The following is a 23974-nucleotide window of genomic DNA, read 5'->3' as shown; positions in this document are numbered from 1 at the left end:
GGAAACTAAGGAGATAACTAATAATTGGAGAATGAACAATTTGTAGTATGTAAATGTCATAGGGTATTGCTGTGCTTTAAGAAATGACAAAGTAGATGATTTCAAAGGGACATGGAAAGATTTGTATGAACTAATGAAGAGTGAAATGAGCAGAACCAGAAGAAATAATTTATATAACAACATTGTAAAAAAACCTAACAAAACAACAAACAATTTGGAAAGCCATAAAAACTCTGATCAAATGCGGTGACCATCCATGATTCCATCCACCTCCTGATGAGAGAGCCTATGGGCTTTTTTTTTAAACCAGAAATGATTTCATCGATATAGGGAACTCCTGATGAATTATTTCCTCTTCTAAACTACATCAGTGAGCACCTTCTCTGCAAAGTATCATCTTAGAGACTTGCCAAGGCCACAGAGAGGTTAAGTGAGTCTATCAGAGGGGGCACTTGAGCCATGGTCTTCCTCTCTCCAAGGACAACTCTTTGTTCTCCATCTTGCACTGCCTCTATGTGGCACCTCATGGATGTGTAGTCATAGAATGTGAGGGATGAATGAGATCTCTTGGTTGTTATTTGGCCAAGGGAGAGGAGAGAAACCTGGACTGTGGGGTGCTCTCCCAAAGTACCTGGTGTCCTAGTGGCCAAACTAAGAAATGTTTCCCCAGACAATCTGGTGTGAGGGAGCCAGGGCGGGATCATGTGGTGTCTTCTCTCCAATCAACCCACTTACGGTGACTTAGAAATAGGATTGTGGATAATCAGAGATGGAAGGGATTTTAGAGAAAAATAAATTCAAATCCTCTATTTATAGATTTGCTCAGTTACATACTGAGTTTGTGGCATAGCTGAGACTAGAACCCAGTACTGACTCCTGATTCAATACTCTACAACTCTTTTACTGGGATTACTTCAACTCTTAGTGCTAGTGAAGTTTCCTTTGGTATGCTCTGAGAGGTATTTAAATATAGTATAAATAGGGATAAGGAGGAGGGGACTCAGGAATGGAGGGATCTGGGAAGGGGAGATTTGGAAGGGAGTTAAGAACAGAGGAGTTAGTACGTGATCAAATGACCAGATACAACAGAGATCACAAGATAGGAGAAAAGAGAAATTAATCTGGAAGTTTTTCTTGGGGTCTGTCTTATTTAGAGGCTGTCTAGTGGGGTTCTAAGCCTCAGACACTCCATTCTTCTTGTCCATTTGGGGCAAGAATGGAGGTGCAATAGAGAAGGGGGGACAAGTACATTAGCATCTGCTTGTATAATTTCCTTGCAAATTGTAGGTCTACATATGTAGGGGGAAGGGATTGGTCCTATCTTTTATCTCTGGGATTTAATTCTCTCATTTGTCAAATCAGAGGGTTGGAAGGTGATGAGTCTTAAGGGTCCCTTCCAGCGCTAAATCCTATTCATCTTAAATCAAATTTAGCTTTCTGGCTCTGCCTTGCCCACTTCAGTGCCTTGTTGCTGTCCTGGAGGGTTATTAGGTAGGGAGTGGGGTATCATTTGGTGTTACTCTCCATCCTCCCTTCAGGTTGGCTTTGGACTGTGGAGATGAGGGGATTCCAGGTGTTGCCCCTGACCTTTTCTCTAGGAGGGAGAGAGGGTTGTAAGTGCCTGTGCACTTGGGGGAAGGGGTTACACTACACCTGAAGACAGTTGGGTAATTAGTTCAGGGTCCTGTATCCCCTTAAGCCAAAGTGATGGGGAAACTGCAGTCCCCTGAAATGTTCTATCCGCCCTGTGCAACATTATTCCTAATCTGATGAATACAATGAGAAAGATACAATACAATGAAACTTCGAAAGAGTTACCTTAGAAACAGAAGGACAGATGAGCGTTTCCTTTCCTTTGGCCCCCTCTTTAAAAAGTTTGCCCATAGCTGGCTTAAGGCATCTTATCTCCTTTTATTTATCCTGATCTCTGAACCTTCCTTCCTTCCACATATGCCAAACTACTATCTAGCTATTGATTTGTATATTCTTCTTACTATCTTATTCTTTCTCATCTCATCTCTCATTTTGGCTTATCTTCTCTCTTCTATGTAATTCCTTCCTACTCTGATACTTTCCTTCTTGCCCTATTTTCCTCAGATTGGTGGTGAAGTGGATAAAGCAGTGGATAGGGATCTTCATTAGGAAGATCTCAGTTCAAATCTAGCCTCAGACACTTTTTAGTTGTGTGTCCCTGGGCAAATCATTTAACCTTCGTCTGACTCAGTTTTCTCTTTTATAAAATGGAGCATCTACCTCCTAGGGTTATTGTGTTGATTAAATGAGATGAAAATTGGAGAGCACTTAGTACAGTACCTGGCAGCTAGGTGCTGCAGTGGATAGAACCTGGACCTTGAATCAGGAAGACCTGAGTTCAAATGTGACTCAGACATAGCTATGTGACCCTGGACAAGTCATTTAACCCTGTTTGCCTCCATTTCCTCATCTGTGAAATGATCTGGAGAAGGACCCCGAAAGAGATCACAAAGTCAAACTTAACTGAACAACAATCTACATGCTTTGTTTCTTTCTCGCTTTCCCTTTCTCTTTCCTTCTTTCCTTCTCTAGTAAAAATTGGGAGATATATCAGAAATTTGTGCCTCCTATCTCCCCTTTCTTTGTCCTTTTATGTCCCACTCAATTACCCTTCCCCTACCCCACCCCTCTCCCCACCTGACTGGGAAGATGTGGATCTGATAAACTGATCCTTTAGAAGTTACTTAATGTTTTCTTACTCCCTTCCAGGAAAATTTGCATTTTAAAAGGGGAAAAAGTTGCACATAAGGGTGAAGGAATGAAACAATAATGGTATAAATCTAGGTATGTAGGCACTTAGATGGGGGGGTAGTATTTTGGGACTGGGGAGCCATCTCCTGCTCCCTTCAAATATGACCCACAGTTTGACTTCAGCCTTCCACAAGTCACAGAAGCATGGAATGTTAGCCCAAAGGAACCTTAATGATAATCTAGTCCAACTCCCTCATTTTCAAATGGGAGGAAGTGACTCTACTAAGATAGAAATACCTGTGACCTCTTTCCTTGGGGCTTGCTATCTAAGACAATATACTTATTAGTCTGTAGCACTGACTGCGAGTTTGCAAGTAAAATAAATAATACCTTTTGTGTTGAATAAATAAAGAATGGAAGATTTTATGTGTTTTTATGTGTTTTTCCTTATATCAGAATTTTAGACCTGTAAGACTTCCTTACCTCTTTGGGTTGTGAGAAAAGCACATTGTGAATAATAGAGGTACTATGGAAGAATGTATTATAATCATCATATGTTAAACTATTGTTGTTTAGTTATTTCAGGTCTGCTTGACTCTTTGTGATTCCATTTGGGGTTTTCTTGGTAATTTCCTTCTCTGGCTCATTTTACAGACGAGAAACTGAGGCAAGCAGAGTGAAATGACTTGCTGAGCTAATAAGTGTCTGAGGTCAGATTCGAACTCAGAAAGATGAACCTTTCTGATTCTAAGCCCAGCACTCTATTCACTGCACCACCTAGCTGTCAATCATTTTGTGGTCCAACCAATTTTACAAATGAAGACACTAAGGCTTACAGAGATAAAATTCTTTGTCCCAGTTCATCCAGAGGATTACTAGTTCAGGCTTGATCTCTTGAGGATGCTGGGAAGTAGGTGGAGGAGCATTGTTTGTGGGCTGGAGAGGACATTGAGAAGCTAGACGACATCCAGAAGATGAGAGTGAAAATGGGCAGAAGGTCTCTAGATCAGATAATATGAAGATTGGCTGAAGGAATGAGGAATCAGCCTGGAAAAGAGCAGACTTAGGAAAGGACATGATGGTTGCCTTCCAGTGTTTGAAGAGTGATCTTGTGGAGGACAAATTGGACTTGCTCTCTTTTACCTGAGAGGGAGGAACCAGTAGTGCTGTGGAGAAGTTACAGAGGTAGATTGAGGGTTGGTATAAGGAAAAACTCCTGAACAATCTAGGATATGTAAAAGTGGAATGGAATGCCTGAAGAAGTAGTGGATTCCTCTTTAGTGGAGATCTTTAAGTCAAGGCTAGGTGATTAGTTATGAAGTATATCATAGAGAAAATTCTTAGTCTTTGGGCTTGTCTGAATTGAGGATTCTTCATCCCTTTTGTTTCATGAATTCCTATGGCCTGCTGGTGAAACCTATGAACCCCTTCTCAGAATGTTTTGTTTCTTTGATTGATTCATAATATTTAGGAGAAATCCAGGTTAGCCAGAATATTTTTTTCATACACCAGCCTTCTCCTTCAGTGTGTGGATAATTTACAAATTCAAGAGAAAGCAAGTGCTATCTTATAATAATAAAAATATGTATATGATATAGTGTACCACATAACATGTAAATATATTCCACAGTTGTAGTATTCTCCTAGATGGCCACCACAATGTCAAGACACTTTAAAATGTGCTTGATAAAAATATAGATTTTCAGAGTCTTTCCCTCTGGGGGTAACCAGAGGAGTGATCAACAGAGACAGGAACAGAATCAGAACTGTCATCTACAGAAATAATACAAAGAAGAGGAGTCAGGAAGCAGGTCATAAACCTGGCAAATGGGAGGAAACTAACTATCCAGGCACCTGATATTTGTTCATACCTGTTTGCATGTTGTCTCCATCATTAGAATGGGAGCTTCTTGAGAGGAGGCACTGCTACTTTTTGTTTTTTTAAACCTTTCTTTGTGTCTCTATTGTTTAAAGCAGTGCCTGGTGCTTACTAAATGCTTGTTGGTTTGTTGATCTGGCTTCATCTGATGGGACTTGTCTTACCTAAAAAAAGATCATTTCATTATCACAAAGATAGAGGAGTCAACAAAGGGAAACTTCTATTTTGGATCTAATTTATTGTGTAGTTGTTTTGGTCATGTCAACTTTTTGTGACTCCATTTGGGATTTTCTTGGCCAAAGATATTGGAGTGATTTGCCATTCCCTTCTCCAAATCATTTTACAGATGATGAAAGTAAGGCAAACAGGGTTAAGTGACTTACTCAGGGTCATACTAACTAAGAAAGATCTGAGACCAGGAAGATAAGTCTTCCTCATTTCAGACCTGGCACTCCATCCACTGTACCACCTAGCTGCCCATATCTAATACTGGGTCTAATACTTGAGTGGATGAGCTGATTTTCATCAATAAGAAAGACCTGGTTACTAGAGTGAAAATGATGAGACCTTTGTGGGGAAGTTACCAATCCATCTTAGATTTGTTGCAAGAGAAGAAGAGGAAGGCCAGGCATAGTCTGTCATATATACTTTACCTTTTTTAAGAGTTTGGGAAAATGATAGGAAAGGACCAATGGCCTATGATTCTAAAGAAGATTCTCCAGGAATGTTAGGTACTCCAAGTGATAAGAAGCTCTTTAGAATCCATTTCAGAAGCCACGAAGAAAGCAAATTTCATTGAGGAGAAGTGAGAACTTTTAAAAGAGATCCACTGTTTAATCAACCTAGATTTAAAATAATAATTAAATCAAATAATTAATTATATAAATTAATAGTTAACTTAAAAACCTTTATGTCTGATGGAAACAGTCAGTTATTGGAAGATGAATTTTAAAAAATGTTATGTTCCTGTAAGAAGGGCATGAGGATTGCTAAATCTGCTGGGGCTGGTAGAGACACCTTAGGATAACAAAAAATTTCATTTAAAAAATTAGTATTGCGTGTAGCTGGGTAGCTCAGTGGATTGAGAGCCAGGCCTAGAGATGGGAGGTCCTAAGTTCAAATCTGACCTCCAACACTTCCTAGCTTTGTGGCCCTGGGCAAGTCACTTAACCCCCATTGCCTAGCCCTTACTGCTCTTCTGCCTTGGAGCCAATACACAGTATTGATTCCAAGATGGAAGGTAAGGCTTTAAAAAAAATTAGAACTATATTGGAGAAAAGAGGACCAAAGAAGGGTGGGATGGTTACATAGTGTGAGGGGATAATGATGACAGACTAGAGTATAAAGCAGAGCTGCTCAAATCTTATTTTGCTTGTTTCCTTGGTGAGGGAGAACCATCTCTGGTCCAGAAACGGAAGAACAAAAATGACTTAACAAAGATTGGATCCTGGGATAATTAGGGAGATAATAAGAGGATCACATGGTCCTCATTGAGTCCAAGACATGAGGTACAGTTCAACAATATCCCTGAGTACAGAAATAAATGGCACATGTGATTGCAGAGCCATCAGCAGTCTTGGAAAGATTCTGGGGAACAGAAAGGAGATTACAGGACTAGAGAAGAGCAATAGTTCCAGATTTTAATCAAGGGAATTTGCAAACTATAGTGTAGTGAGTTTGACTTTAATTGCTGGAAAAATGTTTAAAAGGTATTAAAAATTACCAAATATGGGGCAACTAAGTGACTCAGTGGATAGAGAGCTGGACTTAGAGCTAGGTCCAAATCTGGTCCAAATCTGGCATCAGACACTTGCTAGCTGTATGACTCTGGGCAAGTCACTCAATCCCATTTGTTTCAGTTTCCTCATTTATAAATGAGCTGGAGAAGGAAATGGCAAATCACTCTAGGTCTTGGCCAAAAAAATCCCCATATGAGGCTATAAAGAATTGGACACAACTGAAAAAAATGACTGAACAACAAATATTTGATATATTTACATCATTTACACTGTCTTCTGTATGCCTGAGCATATATTCTACTGGATATTGATGGAAGTTGGGAGTGATAAGATGTTGTGGACATCCAGAGGAGGGTTACCCAGAATGGTGGAGGGATTTCAAGATCATGCTATGTACAGATCAGCTGAGGGGCGTGAGTATGAGTACTCTGTGTAAGAGAAAAATTGGAGGGGTGTGATAACTGTCTTCAAGTATCTGACAGGCTAGCATGTGGTTCTAGGTGCATTGTCTGCTTGGTCTAAAGGGTAGAAATAGGAACAATAGATAGATGCTGAAAGGATACAGATTTAGAGCCGATGTAAGGAAAACCTTCCTAAAAAACTAGAACTGTCCCAAAGTGGAAAGGACTACAACAGGAGTTTCTATCCTAGATGTTCTAGGAAAGGCTATATATCCATTTGACCTTAGGCTAAACACTTAACTTGATAAAACCTTAGTTTTCCTCATCATTATTTTCTTTTTTCCTTTTCTCTTCTCTCTTTTTTTTTTTAGGGTTTATTTATTTATTTTAACAATTACATGTAATAACAAATTTCCACATCAGTTTTCCAAAGTTATATGATCCAAATGGCCTCCTTTCCTTCTTATCTACCCGCTTCCTGGATCTGGCAAGCCATTCAAGCTGGGTTATACATGTTTTATCATTTTTCTCATTTTGAAAATGGAAGTTTTTGACTATGTCATCTCTTAAATATTCGAGCATTCTAAGCTGGACATCTTGGGAGAAAAGACCCTTTTCTCCAAAAAACTTTAGGATCATTAGGATTTTTCTCAATAGACCATGTCATGTTCAGATAGCCTTGTCTTAAACATCTTGAGTAATTAGCAGAGTGTTGGATGGCTTCAGATTGACAAGAAGTGGAGCTAGGAGTGGAGGTCCCTGGGATCAGACCCAGAGACCCCAGATGGGGAGTATTTTTGTCCTGCTCCTTCTAAGTGGCCCTGGTTCCCATCCTAGCCTTAATAATGCCATCTGTTCCCCCCTCACATTCTCTTCTCTGGCAGGCACAGACTGCTGGACAAAGTGGAATACTTGTAAGGGAAAAAAACAAACAGACAGAGCCTCTCTCTAGGGGAGACAGAGGGTGAAGAGTCACGGAGGGAGGGGGTGGTGTCAGCTTACGCCATGTGCTTCTAACATGGCCCACCAGGCAATGACTTCTCTGTAGGTTTGCCATGCAGAGAGAGTGGGAGCTGGGCTTCTGGGAACTAATCAAGGGAGAGGCTATCAAATGATTGTTTGGGATCAAGCTGAGCTAGAGCTAAGGCTGCTCCCCAGTGAACCTTGGCTGATGAAGTGGAGGTTGGGAGTAGCTCCATTTTGGACATAGATCCCAGGGCCTTGGGTGACCTGCTGCCCTACTTTTTGGGGAAATTTAACTTTCAGGGCCAGAGAGGATCATAGGATGATATATTTAGAGTTGGAAGGGACCTTTGAGACCATCAATTTTCTCACCCCCTTTCCCTCATTTTACAAATGAGTAAATTGAGGCCCACAGAGGCTAAGTGACTTGTCCAGAATCACACATTATAGGGGCCAATTCCAGATGGCTGCCCTATCTGCTACCCCTTGCTGACTCACCTCAAAGAAAGGGTCTCACCAGACATCCCTGTGCCCTCTCTTTCTAGCCACATTCCTGCACTCTACTGACCCCTCGCCTGACATCCACAGTGTCAAAGTGATTTACAGAAAAGGATTAATGCTGGTTATTTGTATTTCTACGACTCCCCAATTCCTCTGAGTTAAGAGTATGTGAGAGGAGGGTCAGAGCAATCAGGCAAATTAGACTGTGGGGCCTGGGACGGACTACATTTTCCAGTTGTTTGCTTGTTTAACCAGGGGGATCTTATGGTCCCCTCTCTCTTCCACGCACAAGCATCTCTGTAGAGAAAAGGAGATTGGAGGGGAAGGGGCAAATGTTATCCTTGGTTCAGAGGACTTGAAAAGAAATCTTTTTACAGCAAATATGTTCCATTCCTTCCCTTCCCTTCCCAATTTTCCCTTTCAGTCTACGTCCCAAGCAAAATTAAGCAAAAGGTTACCAGGGAGAGCTTTTGCCCCTGTTTGTTCCCTTTCTTTCAGCTCTGGGACATATTATAATTTGCATGACTGTGTTGGCTGCAAGTAGCTTTGTGTGCCCTGACTTCTAGAACACCTCCCTTTCTCCCCCTCCTAACACAACATCTTGCTTTGGACAACTTTGTCTTCCCTACAGCTTGGAAAGGGGCTCTTATGGGGATTAATGAGGGCTAGGAATAGTTTTAGAAAACTGAGGAATATTTCTGGGAGGGGACTTGTCTCAAGAGTTAGAGGGTGGAGCTTAAGATGGAACCTCAGATAGAATCTTCTATCTTGTCTTCTCAAAGTCATATTTTTGGAATTTCTTTAAAAAGGCAAAAAAGAAACTATAAATTTGGGAATAATATTCCAGGATAAAGTCATTACATATCCGTAATGAAAGGAAAATCCCCCCATCCCTGATTGATTGATGTTTCAAACAAATCTTTAACATTTCCCAGATCTGGTTTGGTCTTCTGTGATTTTCAGCTTAGAAGCCTCAGGCCCCCACAATCAGACTCTCTTATCATCCCAGAAGAGTATATCTTCCCTCCCATGACACTCCCTGCCCTTCAGCTGGTTTTGAAATTTATCCTGGGCAAGATAGATGGAGTTCATTCCTTATTTCTCCAGTTTGACTCTCCACCTATAAGAACCTTTTGAGAGTGGGCTCTGGGTACTCCACCATAGAATTACTTAGCTGACTAACTTCCTTTCCTCCTGATTAAGGGATACTCATGAAAACAAAATGTTTCTATTATCACAAAAATCAGGATAATTCATCTTGACACACTGGTGTCCACCAAAGTTCACAAAGGACCACCCCATTCATTACAAGATCTATTTGTAGATAGAGTCAATAGATGAGCATGGGAAGACACCAGGGGTTGATTAAGGGATTGGAGACAATTTATAGTATCTTTAACTTTTTTTTTTTAAACCTTTACCATCTGTCTTAGAATCAATATGGTGCATATATTCCAAGACAGAAGAGCGATAAAGGTTAGGCAATGGGGGTTAGATGACTTTCCCAGGGTCACAAAGCAAGGTAGTATCTGAGGCCGAACCCAGGACCTCCCATCTCTAGGTCTGGCTTTCAATCCACTGAGTCACCCAACTGCCCCCTGTCTTTAACGTTCTAATGCATATAGTCTAATGCTTTAGTTATCTACTGTTCCCCAAAGCACAAGTAAAATCCAGATCCCTATTTTACAGGTTGGAAAATTTTATTCCCCAAACATTTAGGAGTTCTTCAAACAGAGGCTGCCAAACATTTGTTGAGAATTTTGTAAAAAGGGCTAATATTTTGGAAAAGGTTTGGGCTGGTGACCTCTAAGAGACTGATCCAACTTATACAGCTTGTTGGTGGCAGAGTGAGGATCAGAACGTAGAGTGTTTTAGACTTTGGTTGAACCAGTAAGCCCTACTTCCATCGCTAGCCACAGGGCAGAATCCACCAGTGCTTGCCATATAGTCCTAGTAGAAAAAGTTATATGGCTAGAAATTCAGTCAGGAGAAGAGCATAATATTTTTATGTAATTTGCACTGTTTTTAGAATGCACTGAGATCTCTAATGTTTGCCCCATTCTTTGCCAATCTCCTCTAGCCTTTGATCTAGATCTCCCAACATCTCTTTGTTTCCACCCAGAGACACAGCTGGTTTTAGGTTTGGTCCTTTTTTTCCCCTTATTAATCCCATTGACCCTTCTTTTTCTTTAAACCCCACTCTATAAGGTTTAGTTGTTCTCCCCACATCCTCCCAAGAAGATTAGATTATGTGGTTAAAAATGGAGCTTCTGTGCATACCCTTTATCCTAACTCTCTTTGATCCCTCGCTTCTCCCCTCTTCTACCTATAAACACTTATCCTTTCCTGTCACTCCCCAACACTTTGGTCTCCATCCCAGCAGGTCCAACGGGTCCTTCTCCAAGCGGAGCCTTGGAGGGCCTAGCCGGCACCATTACCTCCAACGAGTGGAGCTCTCCCACCTCCCCTGAGGGGAGCAACGTCTCCGAGGGCAGCGAGGCTTTGGACAAACCCATCGACAATGATGCAGAGGGCGTGTGGAGCCCTGACATCGAGCAGAGCTTCCAAGAGGCCCTCGCCATCTACCCACCCTGCGGCAGGCGCAAGATCATCTTATCAGATGAGGGCAAGATGTATGGTAAGGCGCTAGAGATGGGGCTAAAGCTGCAACTGTCGGGGAGACATGACACTTATTAAGCACCCACCTTACCTTATTTGCAACGTTGTTTACTCAACATTTGAAGACAAAATTAAATATAATTAGCATACTATGTTGTATGAGGGTAAGAGTAATTTTTTTAACTAAACTAAAAATATAATTTTTTAAACTAAAAAATTTTTTAAACTAAAACTATAATTAGCATACTATGATGCATGAGGGTAAGAGTAATTTTTTTAACTAAACTAAAAATATAATTTTTTAAACTAAAATTTTTTTTAAACTAAAAATATCATTAGCATACTAGGATGCATGAGGGTAAGGTTAATATTTTTTTAAACTAAACTAAATATTACCCTTACCCTCATGCATCCTAGTATGCTAATTATATTTAATTATGTACTATTTTATACAATACAATTAGATTAATTATACCAAATATATGAAATGTTATATTGGTAGATAATATTAACTTTCAGCCTTTGGGTATCTTTACGTCTGGGTTAATGGCCCCCATTTCTATTTGAGTTGGACACTGGTCTAGACCACTGAAATCAGGGTGTTTTCTGAAATAAGGAATGAGGAATGAGGGCCAGGGCTCCAGGAAACCTTTAGCTGTGCAAATACATGATTGGAGAGTGAGGAGATGCTCTGTGTTCAATTCACTCAAGCCTTTGCATACAAGTATCTTGGGGTAAAGCAGTGGAACTGGTTTTTTTAGGAGCTCCCACTGCCCTCCAACCCAGTCTAGTGGTCAGGATGTCATACACACATGAATCTTTTAGAGAACAAGAACAGCATTTCATAAAGTGCTTCATTGTGTGGGTTCAGATAAAAATGCCATAGGAGTTCAGAGAAAGGAGAAGGCAATGTGGGTAGAGTACTCAAGGACACTTCAATGAGGGAAATGGAATTTTAACTATTTTTTGTTTAAACCTTAGCTTCTGCCTTAGAATTGGTACTAAGGGGTGGGGGTGGGGGACAGCTGGGTGGCTCAGTGGATTGAGAGCCAGGTCTGGAGGCAGGAGGTCTTGGGTTCAAATGTTGATTCAGATTCTTCCTAGCTGTGTGACTCAGGGCAAATCACTTAGCCCCATTGCCCAGTTCTTACCACTTTTCTGCCTTAAAAACATGATCCTAAGACAGAAAGGTAAGGTTTAAAAGAAAAAAAGCAAAAAAAGAAAAAATTGGCACAAAGTATCCGTTCCAAGGCAGAAAAATGGTAAGAGCTTTTTTTTTTTCTTTTGAGGGTGAAAACCAGAGCTGTATTTTATTTTTTTTAATGCATCTATAGATGTATTTTTTATTCTATTGATCACATCACAGTTATTTTTAGATATACAGTCACAAGTAGTAAGCCATTCTTTGTTACAAAGAAAAATAGTTAGAGCTGTATTTTAAAATAAAAAATACTGAGATCTCTGCTTACATTTATCATAACAGTTCAAGATATTCAGCTACTTAAAAATATATAATTTATATCTTATATCATAACTTTGTTCTCATTTGCCTAAAAAAACCTTCCAGAATTCAGCAGAACTGAGAGTGACTTGCTCAGGATCACATAGCCAGGAAGTGTCTGAGGCCATATTTGAACCCAAGAATTCCCATCTCCAGGCATGGTGCTCTATCCACTGAACCATCTAACTGCCTTCTAATCTATTTTTTTTATTTGAAAAATAAATAGATTCTGGATTGGTAGATGGGAGAGGGAAGAGGCAAGAGATTTCTAGGTACATGGGACCATACTAGCAAAAGGTCAGAGACTGGAAACTGTTCTCCAGAATAATTAGATACCTTTAGACAGTGATTATTTCATTTGTATCCTTAGCACCGAGCATAGTGCTTGGCAAATAGTAGGTGCTTAATACATGCATGTTGATTGTGGGAGAAAGTGCTTCTGACTGGAGCAGAATGTGGCTGTTGGGAACACTATGGGATAATATTGCAAAGAGGAGGTAGAATTTTCGAGGTCCATGAAAGCCAGGAACAGGAGTCTAGACTCAATGCATTAGGTAATAGAGAGCTGTCATCGGCTCAGAGATGGAGCAGGGGAGGAATAGAGTGAAAGGAGGGTTTTGGAAAGATTAACCCAGCAGTAACCTAATGCCGGGCTCAGAGCTAAGAAGACATGTGTTAGAGTTCCTCCTCTGACATTTATTACCTGTGTCGCCATGGATCATTTTAACTTTTTTGAACTTCGGGCAACTCTCTAAGAATACACGTTATTTACTGGTTGATATTTGTATCAGTGGAGGGAGTCCCCAGAGCAGGAGTTCCATACCAACAAAAACAAAATCATGGGTCCTTGACATATTGAGCATTGATATAATTTGGAAGTAATGTGCAGAATGAATTCAGAGAAAGGAAAGACTAAATGAGGGAAATGGCAGTGTTGTTTGTGGCTTAAGTCAGTTGTTTCTCAGAGGCGGGAGAAGAAGCAAAAAAAGGAAAATTGTTATCCAGGTATACTATAGAACAGTTAATACAAGGAGGAAAGAGGAGTTTACTATAAGAGAGATGAAGATTTCAGGTTTTTTTGGACATCAACTTGAGCTTTATTCCTGCCCAAGACAGAGCCGCTAATCAATTTTAAAAAAATATTTTATTTTTTTCCAATTGCATGTAAAAGTAATAAAAAAAACCCCAAACAATCCTTACCCTGACATAGACTGCTATCCATCTCCAGAGGAAGAACCCTTGGGGTCGGAATGCAGACCAAACCATACTAGTTTGTCACTTTAGTTTATTTGTGTCTTTGTTTTGGGGTTTTGGTTTTATGTGAATATTTTCTTAAAATGGTGATGAATATGGAAGTATGTTTTACACGGTATACATGTATAACCCAGATCAAATTGCTTGCCATTGCTGGGAGGGGTGGGGGAAGAGAGGGAGGAAGGCAATTTGAGTCTTATAAGTTTGGAAAATGTTTGCTGACAATTGTTATTACAGGGAAAATAAAATATTTAACTTTTAAAAAATTAAATTAAAATAAAACCCCCTTGCCTTCTGTCTTTTTTTTTTTTTAAACCCTTACCTTCCATCTTGGAGTCAATATTGTGTATTGGTTCCAAGGCAGAAGAGTGGTAAGGGCTAGGCAATGGGGGTCAAGTGATTTGCCCAGCTAGGTAGTGTGTCTGAGGTCAGATTTGAACCCAGGACCTCCCATCTCTAGGTCTGGCTCTCCATTCACTGAATCACCCAGCTGCCCCCACCTTCTGTCTTAGAATCAATACTTTGGTTCCAAGGCAGAAGAGTGGTAAAGGGTAGACAATTGGGGTTGAATGACTTTGCCCAGCATCACGTGGCTAAGAAATATCTGAAGTCAAATTTGAATCCAGGACCTGCTGTCCTTAGGCCTGGCTCTCAGTCCACTGAGCCACCTAATTGACCCTAAAAGTAATTTTTTTTTTATTTAACCCTTGTACTTCGGTGTATTGTCTCATAGGTGGAAGATTGGTAAGGGTGGGCAATGGGGGTCAAGTGACTTGCCCAGGGTCACACAGCTGGGAAGTGGCTGAGGCCGGGTTTGAACCTAGGACCTCCTGTCTCTAGGCCTGACTCTCACTCCACTGAGCTACCCAGCTGCCCCTCTAAAAGTAATTTTTAACATTCACTTTTTAAATGTTCAAGCTTTAAATTCTCTATCTCCCTTTCTCTTTTCTTGAGAAGGAAAGCAATTTGATATAGCTTATACCTGTGCAGTCATGCAAAACATATTTCCATATTAGTCATGTTGTGAAAGAAAAATATACACCCCACACCCCTGAAAAAAGATAAAAGTTTAAAAAAATATGCTTCAATCTGCATTCAGACTCCATCAGTTTTTTCTGCAGAGGTAGCTAGCAAAATTGAGTCATTTGAAATTGTCATAGAGGGAGCAGCTAAAAATTTACTGATTTGCCTTAATAATAATTTCATCCTTCAAAAGATGAAGAATCCAGTGAAGATTCTGATTCTCATCAGTATCCTAGCAAGGATCCTAAGAACTGTTTTCTGGGATGGAAATAATGCTGCCCCTGGAGGGAAGGGGTTATTCTTCTTCAACTTTGTAATAGAGAAGGAAATAGAGAAGGAAAGGAAAGTAGAGCAGAGTCTTGATATATACTCTTAAATTATGGAGAAGAAATCTCAGACTGTTCAAAAAAGGATGAGCAAAATCTCATGATGAGAGATGCCAATCCAAAAGCGAATGAAGTTCTGGAGACCCCCAAAAGAGACAATTCAAATGAGAAGAAAAAGGAATTACTCAGAGAAAGATGTGAGTGAATTGGGAACTCCCTGACTGATAGAAATTTTTTGAAAAAATCCTTATCTTCCATCTTAGAATCTCTACTATGTATTGGTTCCAGGTTAGTGCTAATTTTTGCTGTTACTAAGCCGCCATCTTGGTCTGGTTCCAAGGCAGAATAGCAGTCAGGACTAGGCAGTGGGGTTTAAGTGACTTGCCCATGGTTATACAGGTAGTGTCTGAGACCCTATTTGAACCCAGGACCTCCCATCTGTTTCTCAATCCATTGAGCCACCTAGCTGCCCCCACCAACATAAATTTTTAAAAGAAATAAAATTTAAAAGACTGAAATCTAGATGAGGTTAATGAGGAAATCTATAGACAATAAAAAGGGTTTTCTTTAGCTCTGTTAGGGAAAAGGGAAGGACCAAATAGGGGATAACACTATCCATGATAGTTGGGATGATAATTGACTGTGCGGCAGAAGGCTGAGATGCTCCATTTTTATTTTGCCTCTCTTTCTTCTATGGAGGAAAATAACCTTAGAAATAGAAAAGACAAACAATATATCTAATAAAAAGTTGAGATTCAAGATTAATAAGAGATAGTAGGAGGGGCATCTATGTGACTCAGTGGATAGAGAGCCAGGATGAATGTTGGGAGGATCTGGGTTCAAATCTGACTTCAGACCCTTCCCTACCTGTGTAATGCTGGGCAAGTTACTTGATTTCATTTGCCTAGCCTTTGCTCTTCTGTCTTAGAGTTGTTACTAAGGCAAGAAAGTAAAAAAAAAAAATTTAAAACAATGAGAGAGATAATAAGGGAACATGTAGCTTCTCTTAATAAGTCTTATTAAGTCGAGGTCCATATGAGTATCCCTATATTGAAAAAACTGGCACACAAAAATGTTATGAAAGGGGATCAAAGGATTAGAAATTTAGAACTGAATGGGACTGTAGAGGCCATCTAGTCTGGATGGTTAGTGAAGATCCAGCAAAGAAGGGGATGATTACAAAGACCTGGTATGTCTTCCATCTGAAGCAAGTCATGCCAAATTTCATTTCCTTTTTTGACAGAATTACTAGATAGGTAGATGAGAGGAATGCTGCGGATACCTAGATTTTGGCAAAGCATTTGATCAAGGCTCTCTGTCTAATTTTGTGGGTAATAGGGAAAGATGTGTGTTAGAAACAGTTTATTGGGAACTGATTAAATGACCCAGGGCAGCTATGTGACATGATGGGTAGAGTGTGGCACCTAGAATCATGAAGATCTGAGTTCAAATCTGGTCTCAGACACACACTGGTTTTGTGACCATAGGCAAATGACTTAATCCTGTTGCCTTAGTTTTCTTATCTGTAAAATGGGCTGGAGAAGAAAAATGGCAAACCACTTCAGTATCTTTGCCAAGAAAACCCCAAATGGAGTCACAAAGGATTGGATGCAACTGAACAATTGAACAACAGTGACAAAAAATCACCAAATCCAAGTCACTATGAGTTAATGAATTGATGTCAGCTTGAAAAGAAGTCTCTGGTGGAGTACTCCAGATGCACCATTATGCTGCTAAACATTTTTATGAATGTCTTGGATATAGGCATAGATGCCATCATTGGTTCTGTGGATGGCACAAAACTAGAAGGGATTACTTTATCACTTTAGATTACTACTACTGCTACTACCATTAATACTATTACTAATAATAATACTATTAATATCAGCTACTACATCCCACTCTCTACCTCAGCTCTCCCCAGGGCTTTTCTTCTCTAGATTAAACATTCATAATTCCTTCAAATGATGCCCATAAAGCATGATTTCAAGGGACTTTGCTGTTCTGGAGGCATTCCTCAGGATAACCTCCAGTTTATCAACTTGTTTCTTTCTCAGTGGTACCCAAAACTGAAGGCAATGCTCCAAACTAGTATGATTACAGCACCGCAAAAAGTTACAATATTTTATTAATAGTAGTAGTAATAATAGTAATACTAGTTACTATTAATAGTATTATTATTAGTAGTATAATAGTAGTAGTAATAATAGTATTAATAATGGTAGTCATATTAATAGTATTAGCAATAGTGGTATTAATAATACTATTATATAAGTAGTAGTAGTAAAATAGTATTACTAGTCTTATGTAGCATTAATAGTACTATTATTATTAGTAATATTATTAGTAATAGTAGTGTCAACTATTATTATTAGTAGTAATAGTAGTAGTAGCAGGAGCAGTGGGTTAGAATGCTATAGTATTCTAAGATGTACAAATCTAAGATTTTAAAATTTCCCTGCTATGTTGTGAATGTAAGAATTTTATCACTCCCATTTTACAGATGAAAAACTAATGCTCAGGCAAGAGACTTTACCTAGGGTTCAATAACTAGTAAGCATCAAAGCCAGAACTTGAATTCAGATCTTCTAACTCTGAAGAATAATGCTCTGAATACAACCCCATTTCAGAGAGGTAGGAGAGAGAGAAGAGAAAGACCCAAGGAATTGTGGGGAAGTAGGGAAAAGGAAATAGAAGAACTGAAATAAGGAATGGAAGAAGCGAGATGGGGGACAGGGAAGGAGAAGGCAGGTTTCTTGAGGGAGTCTAGAGTTGCAAGCTTTCCCCTTCCCCCAGGCTCCTTTGATTCTGCCTCCTCATTTAGTTCTCTCTATAGCTGGTCGGGCACTTTGCCTGCCCAGGGAGGTGGAGTGTCCAGTGGTGTCTGTTGACCTATCTTGGGCCCTTGCTGCACCTGTCCTCCATGTGCACAGACTCCAGTGGACCCCAGACATTGGCTTATCCTCTCTTCTCCCACTCTTCTTCTCTTCTTACAAGACTTTGGAGAGTGCCAAGGCAGGGACTACAGCGTATGGCCAGCCTGGATAAGATATATATATATAGACCTGAACTCACTGCTGTGTGGATGTGATGGGTCCTGGGATGGAGGTAGGGATCAGGCTGGCCTTGCTGCCAAAGAGCTGATCTTCTTCTGGAAGCTGTCCTGCTTTCTACCCTTTCCCAGTGCCTTCTCCTCCTACTTTTCTGTCACGTCCCTCTTTCTCTCTCTCTTCTTTAGCTTCTCAGATAGTTTTCTCTTCCCCCCCTCCCCCCACCTCCTTTACTTTTTACATCTGTCAAATGATATGAAGAAGGAAATGGCAAACCACTCCAGTATGTTTGCCAGGAAACCCCTAAATGGGGTCACGGAGTTTTGGATATGACTGAAAAATGATCAAACAAAAAGGCATCACAGTTACCTGGGTGAGAAGTGAAAGGGGGACAAAGGCAGGATTGTCAGAAAAGTATGGAGCAGTTGAGATTTAAACTTGCCTTGAAGGAGATGAGTATGCTTTTATAGATGAAAAAAAGGGGAGGGGGACGGTATTCCAGGTTTAAGAAACAGCTGGAAATAGACTTAGAAGTCACTAAGTCATAGATGATAGATTTAGAGCTGAGAAATTCATCTAATCCAATGCTTTCATTTTGTAGATGAGGAAAGTGAGGGGAAGTGACTGGCTTAAGGTCCCATAGCTGGACCACACTGGAAAAATCTGAGACTTAAGCCTAGATCTCCTGATTTTTCATTTCAGTGATCTATACTGTGATGGCTCTGTGTAGGAGGGTTATCCTCATCCTTCTGTGGGGTTCCTGTTCTTCTCTGTGAGTCATTTTCTAAATTTCTGAGAAATGATTTGTCTTCATGACTTCATCCTTCTGTTTCTCTACTCTATTTTTCTTTAAAAAAAATCATCTTAAGAAAAACAAAACTTTATCAATGCAACCTCCCAATGACTCTTCATTCCCTCCTCCTTCACACTCCAATGTCCAACAATAGAAACCTTTCCTTTTGACAAAAATATTCAATTAAGCAAAATAAATGATCCCATTGGCCATGTCTGGAAAATATGTCTCACTCCACATCTGTAGTCAGCTTCCATGGTCTTTATCACTCTCTAAAATGCTTCCATCACCTTGAAAAGCTCTGGACTTTTTCTGATTAGAGAATCTGGGTTTAAATCTCAGTTTTGCTACTTACCAGATGTATTTCCTTGACCAAATCCCTTAACCACTCCAGGTCTAAGATTCCTCATCTGTTAATTGAAGAGTTTGGATTAGATGACTTCTAAAGTCCTTTTTGTTTCTAAATCACATTCTTTCCCTTCCTGCCCCTAGGACTTTAGAGATGTTGCTTTGGTCTGACTGTGATCCTTGTCCTGGTGCTAGAATCTTTAACTATTAGTATTAGAAGGAACCTTAGTGATTAGAGGAGTATAGCTCTTGAATTGGAAGGGATCTCAAAGACCCTCTAGTCTGGGGGTGGGTATAAAGGGAGAATTCTGAAAAAAGGTGAACTCTTCCAGAATTCATTTTCACTGATGCATGTTTCTCAGTCCAAGGGTCTACCCTGGAACTGAAAGAAATCCTGGTCAGAGAGGGAACTCTTCAGAAATGATTAGTCTAGCCCCTGGTTTCAGTCAGAACTTCACAAATACCATTGGTACCATTGGAGAGCTAGACTTGCAGATGGAAGGTCCTGGGTTCAAATGTGACCTTAAATATTTCCGAGCTGTGTGACTTGGGGCAAATCACTTAACCCTAATTGACTTGCCCTTACTACTTTTCTGTCTTATAAGATACTATCGATTCTAAGATAGAAGGTAAGGGTTTAAAAAAAGCCAAACCAACAAATACCTTTTTGACTGTGTGGACATTTCCCTTGTTTTATTTATTTTTTTCTTTTAGTTTTTAAAAACTAAATTTGTGTTAAATTTCTTTAAATTTAAATTAATTTAATTTTGTTAATTGTTTATTAACAAAATTAAATTTAAATACAAATAAAAATTTGTATTAAAAGTTTAATCAAGTTTGGTAAATCTATCGGGACCAAAAGTGAGTTTTTGTTTGCTTGTTTTGTAGTTCATTTACTGCTAATTCTGTTTCCTTTCCTGTGACTGAATTGTTTAAGATGTCTTTTCTCTATTCTGATAATTTAGATATTTTATATTCTCTTTTTCTTTTGTCTCTCAATTTTGTTAGCACAAAACTATGCACAGTAGATTCTGAAAATTGTTTTTTTCTTACTTTTATGGTTTTATTTTTGTTAATTTTGCTATTTTGTAGTTTTGGTCTTATTCTCCTTTTAAAAATCACATTAGAGGGTAGCTGGGTAGCTCAGTGGATTGAGAGCCAAGCCTAGAGATGGGAAGTCCTAGGTTCAAATATGACCTCAGACACTTCCCAGCTGTGTGACCCTGGGCAAGTCACTTAACCCCCATTGCCTAGCTCTTGCCACTCTTCTGCCTTGGAGCAGATACACAATATTGATTCCAAGATGGAAGGTAAGGGTTTAAAAAACAAACAAAAAATAAAAATCACATTAGCTAAAGATAGCAACTTTGTCTTTTCACAGACCAGCTCTTAAAAAAATAATACTTAGCAGACGCATATAGTACTTTAAGATTTTCAAAGTATTTTACAAATATCTCATTTTGTCTTGACAACAATCCAGGGAGGAAGGTACTATAATCTATATTTTACAGATAAAGATACTGAGGCTGATAGAGGCTACATAGGTAGAGACTGTCTTAAGGTTGGATTTGAACTCAGGTCACAGGACTAGTACTTGATCTGTCTAGTTGCCTATTTATCCTTCCCATTGTCTTCAATTTATTTATTTCTCCCTAATTTTCAATAATTTCTCTTTTGTGCTTATTTTGGCTTTGTTTTTCAAGTTTCTAATTTTTAAAAATGCACATTCAGTTCATTGGCCTTCTCTGTTTTATTAGTGTATGATTTTAGAGGTAGAATCTTTCCCTTGAGGACTCTTTAGTTGCATTTTAGAAATTTTAGTTGCTCAAACTCTTCCAAATGAAAAGGAACTTACTAGCTCACGAGATAGCCCAGTCCATTTTCTGACAACTTTAATTGTTAGAAATGTATTATATTGAATGAAAATATACATAGTTCTGCCCTCTAGAGTCAGAAAAAATAAGTGCAATACCTTTTCCCACCTGGGAGCCCATTGAAGATTTCCACTGTATTCCACTGTGGGCTGTATTAAAATTTATTCAAAGTTTTATTTATGTAAATATAGTAGTTGGTTCCAGCCCAATGGAAATATACTGTGAGAATTTGAATAATGCAACCAATTCTTATACTTATCTAGATCTAGATATAACATCATCATTAACATCATTATCCATGTAGAGGCATTGAACTATTATCATTCATTCTCTCTGTCTCTGTCTCTCTCTGTCTGTCTCTCTGCCTCCTCTTCTCTCTCTTTCTTCTCTCTCTGTACAAAGTCTTCTCTCCACCCCCACCCCCCTTTAATATCACTGGAACTCGTCATTGCCACCTGACTAGGATGTTTTGGGTTTGATGTAAAGCCTGGTGAGACATTTGAATTGGCTAAATTACACTAAGAGGATTATATATCCCTTGTTCTTTTTTTTTTAAACCCTTAACTTCTGTGTATTGTCTCATAGGTGGAAGAGTGGTAAGGGTGGGCAATGGGGGTCAAGTGACTTGCCCAGGGTCACACAGCTGGGAAGTGTCTGAGGCCAGATTTGAACCCAGGACCTCCTGTCTCTAGGCCCGACTCTCAATCCACTGAGCTACCCAGCTGCCCCTATATCCCTTGTTCTTTAGTAGACTCAGGAAAGGATCAGAGGATCATAGATTTAGAGCTGGACCTTAGAGGTCACCAAGTCCAACTCTCTCATTTTATAGAGGAGGAAACTGCCTCACAGAGATTTAAATGACTTGTCCAGGGTCACACACTTAGTAAATGTCTGACGAGCCTAGTGCTCTGTCCACTCCTCTGACTTGACCATTAAGATGTCTGTCTTCTGGTTTAATCTGAATGTCTCCAGCTGCTACTAGAGACTATGTGTGTCTTCCTGGAACACTGGGAAATCCATAAGAATTTATTAAGCCCTGGGAATACAGATACAAACAAAAAGTCCCTGCCCTCAAGGAGCTTACATTCAAATGGGGGGAAATGACCCATAAAAGGGAGCTGAAAAGATTGAGGGCTTGGAGGGAAAGTACACATAATAAAAAACGAAGTCCGAAGAGTTTTGGGGAGCAGAAAAGGGAGAGGAGTGGTGTGAGATGGTCAGGGCACTTTCTCAACACCATAGTTCCAGGAGGGAATTCACCTATTAGAGGAGGGAGCCAGAGGAGGATGGATGTTGGATAAGGATGCTGGAAGACCAGGTCAAAATACACGGAGAAGCAGCTTCTTTTCCCCAGGACACTGGCACGGTTATTAGGGTCTCTTAGTCTTTCCTAGATGTGTTAATTACTCCAACTGATCCCCATTAAGGTAAACTGGGGAGGAGCAGAGGGATTAAACTACTGAAAGCTGATTCTAGCCTCCTTCCTTCCCTGGAAGACCCAATTTGCAGTGATTAAATTTAGTGCTCATAAAGGGGACCATTGCTGGCAATGACGGATGTCTCTGGTTACAATGAACCAAAGACTGACAGAGAGGTTTGCTTCTAGCCTAGAGTGAGGTGGTGCTTCAAGATATCTCAGCCTGTTATGGCAAATTTTATAGGTGAAAAATCATACAGGAAAGGGGCTGGTCTGAGATACAAAAAAGAGGAACTGAGACATGTGGGTCAGGGGAGGAAAAGCTCTAGAAAGACTTCAAGGTATTGTTCTAGACAGTGACATAGAGAGAAATGGCAAGTGGGGACGAACTCTATATGGAGTCATGAAGAGGAGCTAGGTGTGGTGTGGAAATGATCTAAAGTAATGATCGTACCTGGGTTGTGGTCAGTCAGGAGTGAAATGATAAGGATACAGTGCTAGGGGCAGCTAGATGGCTCAGTGGATAGAGTTCCAGGCCTAGAGACAGGAGGTCCTGGGTTCAAATGTGGCCTCAGACACTTCCTAGCTGTGTGACCCTGGGTAAGTCCCTTCACCCCATTTGCCTAGCTCTTACCTTGGAACCAATACATAGTATTGATTCTAAGATGGGAGTAAGGATTAAAAAAAAAAAAAGACAAATTATTTTTATTTTGTCTAGTCTTAAGAAAATGATGGAGAAAGTGTTAATAATAATAATACTAATGCTGATTAACTTAGAAGTATATTATAGGTACTTTTTATGAGGATATTTATGAGGATATCCCTAGGCGGAGCTGAAAATGGAACCCAGTGGCCTTGCCTTCCCTTGTTCCCTTCCATAAGGGAGCTCATGGCTCTCTCTGTGGGACCTGCAGTTGTCCTTGGAGTTTTGGTCTGTGGTGAGACGGTGGGGGCCAGAGAGATGAGCTCTCCAGCCTCCGGGACTAGTGGCCACTTGTGTTCTGACAGATGGGCCAGGGGCTTGGCAGTACTGTCTCCCCTAGCCACACCCTGCCTCTTCTTTGGGGATGAACTAAGGACACCTGCTGCTCAGTCATGCCCAGCTAACTCGCTGGCCTCAGCAGTAACCTTGAATTTCTGACCCCTGCTCCCCAGGCTGGGCTCTTTTCCCACCCCCATGGTCTTTGACCACTAGCTTCACTCTCTTTACTTCCTCCCCAGGGATCTCTCTTTAGTGTAGTCAGGTGAAAATGGATGATCTTACTTAAGTTGTACATAATCCCACATCTTTTGGAGGCTGGAGCATTTTGCTCTCCATTAAAGGAGCCCTTCTCGGTCTCTTTTTATGGTCTTGAGTGTGGCTGATTAGATTTCATGGTCTTTGATGTAAGGAAGACCTGCTTAGAAAAATGGAAGAGGGAACAGATTTAAATTGCAGCCGTACTGAATTAGATTCGGTATCAGGAAGACTTCTGTGGCTCAAGAGGTTAGAACTCCAAAAATGTTCCTAAAGAAAACTGCGTATTTCTTGTCCTTAAGGAAGTTCTTATGTTTATATTTAA

The 23974-nt window shown here is 40.0% G+C and overlaps 1 protein-coding gene across 1 annotated transcript in view; it reads left to right on the top strand.

The window, feature by feature from the left end:
* TEAD4 (TEA domain transcription factor 4) overlaps window positions 1-23974 on the top strand; it is a 72866-nt gene that overhangs the window by 17276 nt on the left and 31616 nt on the right. The window contains exon 4 of the mRNA XM_044679092.1: window positions 10588-10845. Coding sequence (XP_044535027.1) covers window positions 10588-10845 — 258 coding nt within the window. The remainder of the gene's footprint in view (window positions 1-10587; window positions 10846-23974) is intronic.

Source organism: Gracilinanus agilis, chromosome 5 (assembly GCF_016433145.1).
Source record: "Gracilinanus agilis isolate LMUSP501 chromosome 5, AgileGrace, whole genome shotgun sequence".
NCBI lineage: Eukaryota > Metazoa > Chordata > Mammalia > Didelphimorphia > Didelphidae > Gracilinanus > Gracilinanus agilis.
The sequence above is the reverse complement of the archived record's forward strand: the minus strand, read 5'-3'. Positions and strand labels throughout refer to the sequence as shown.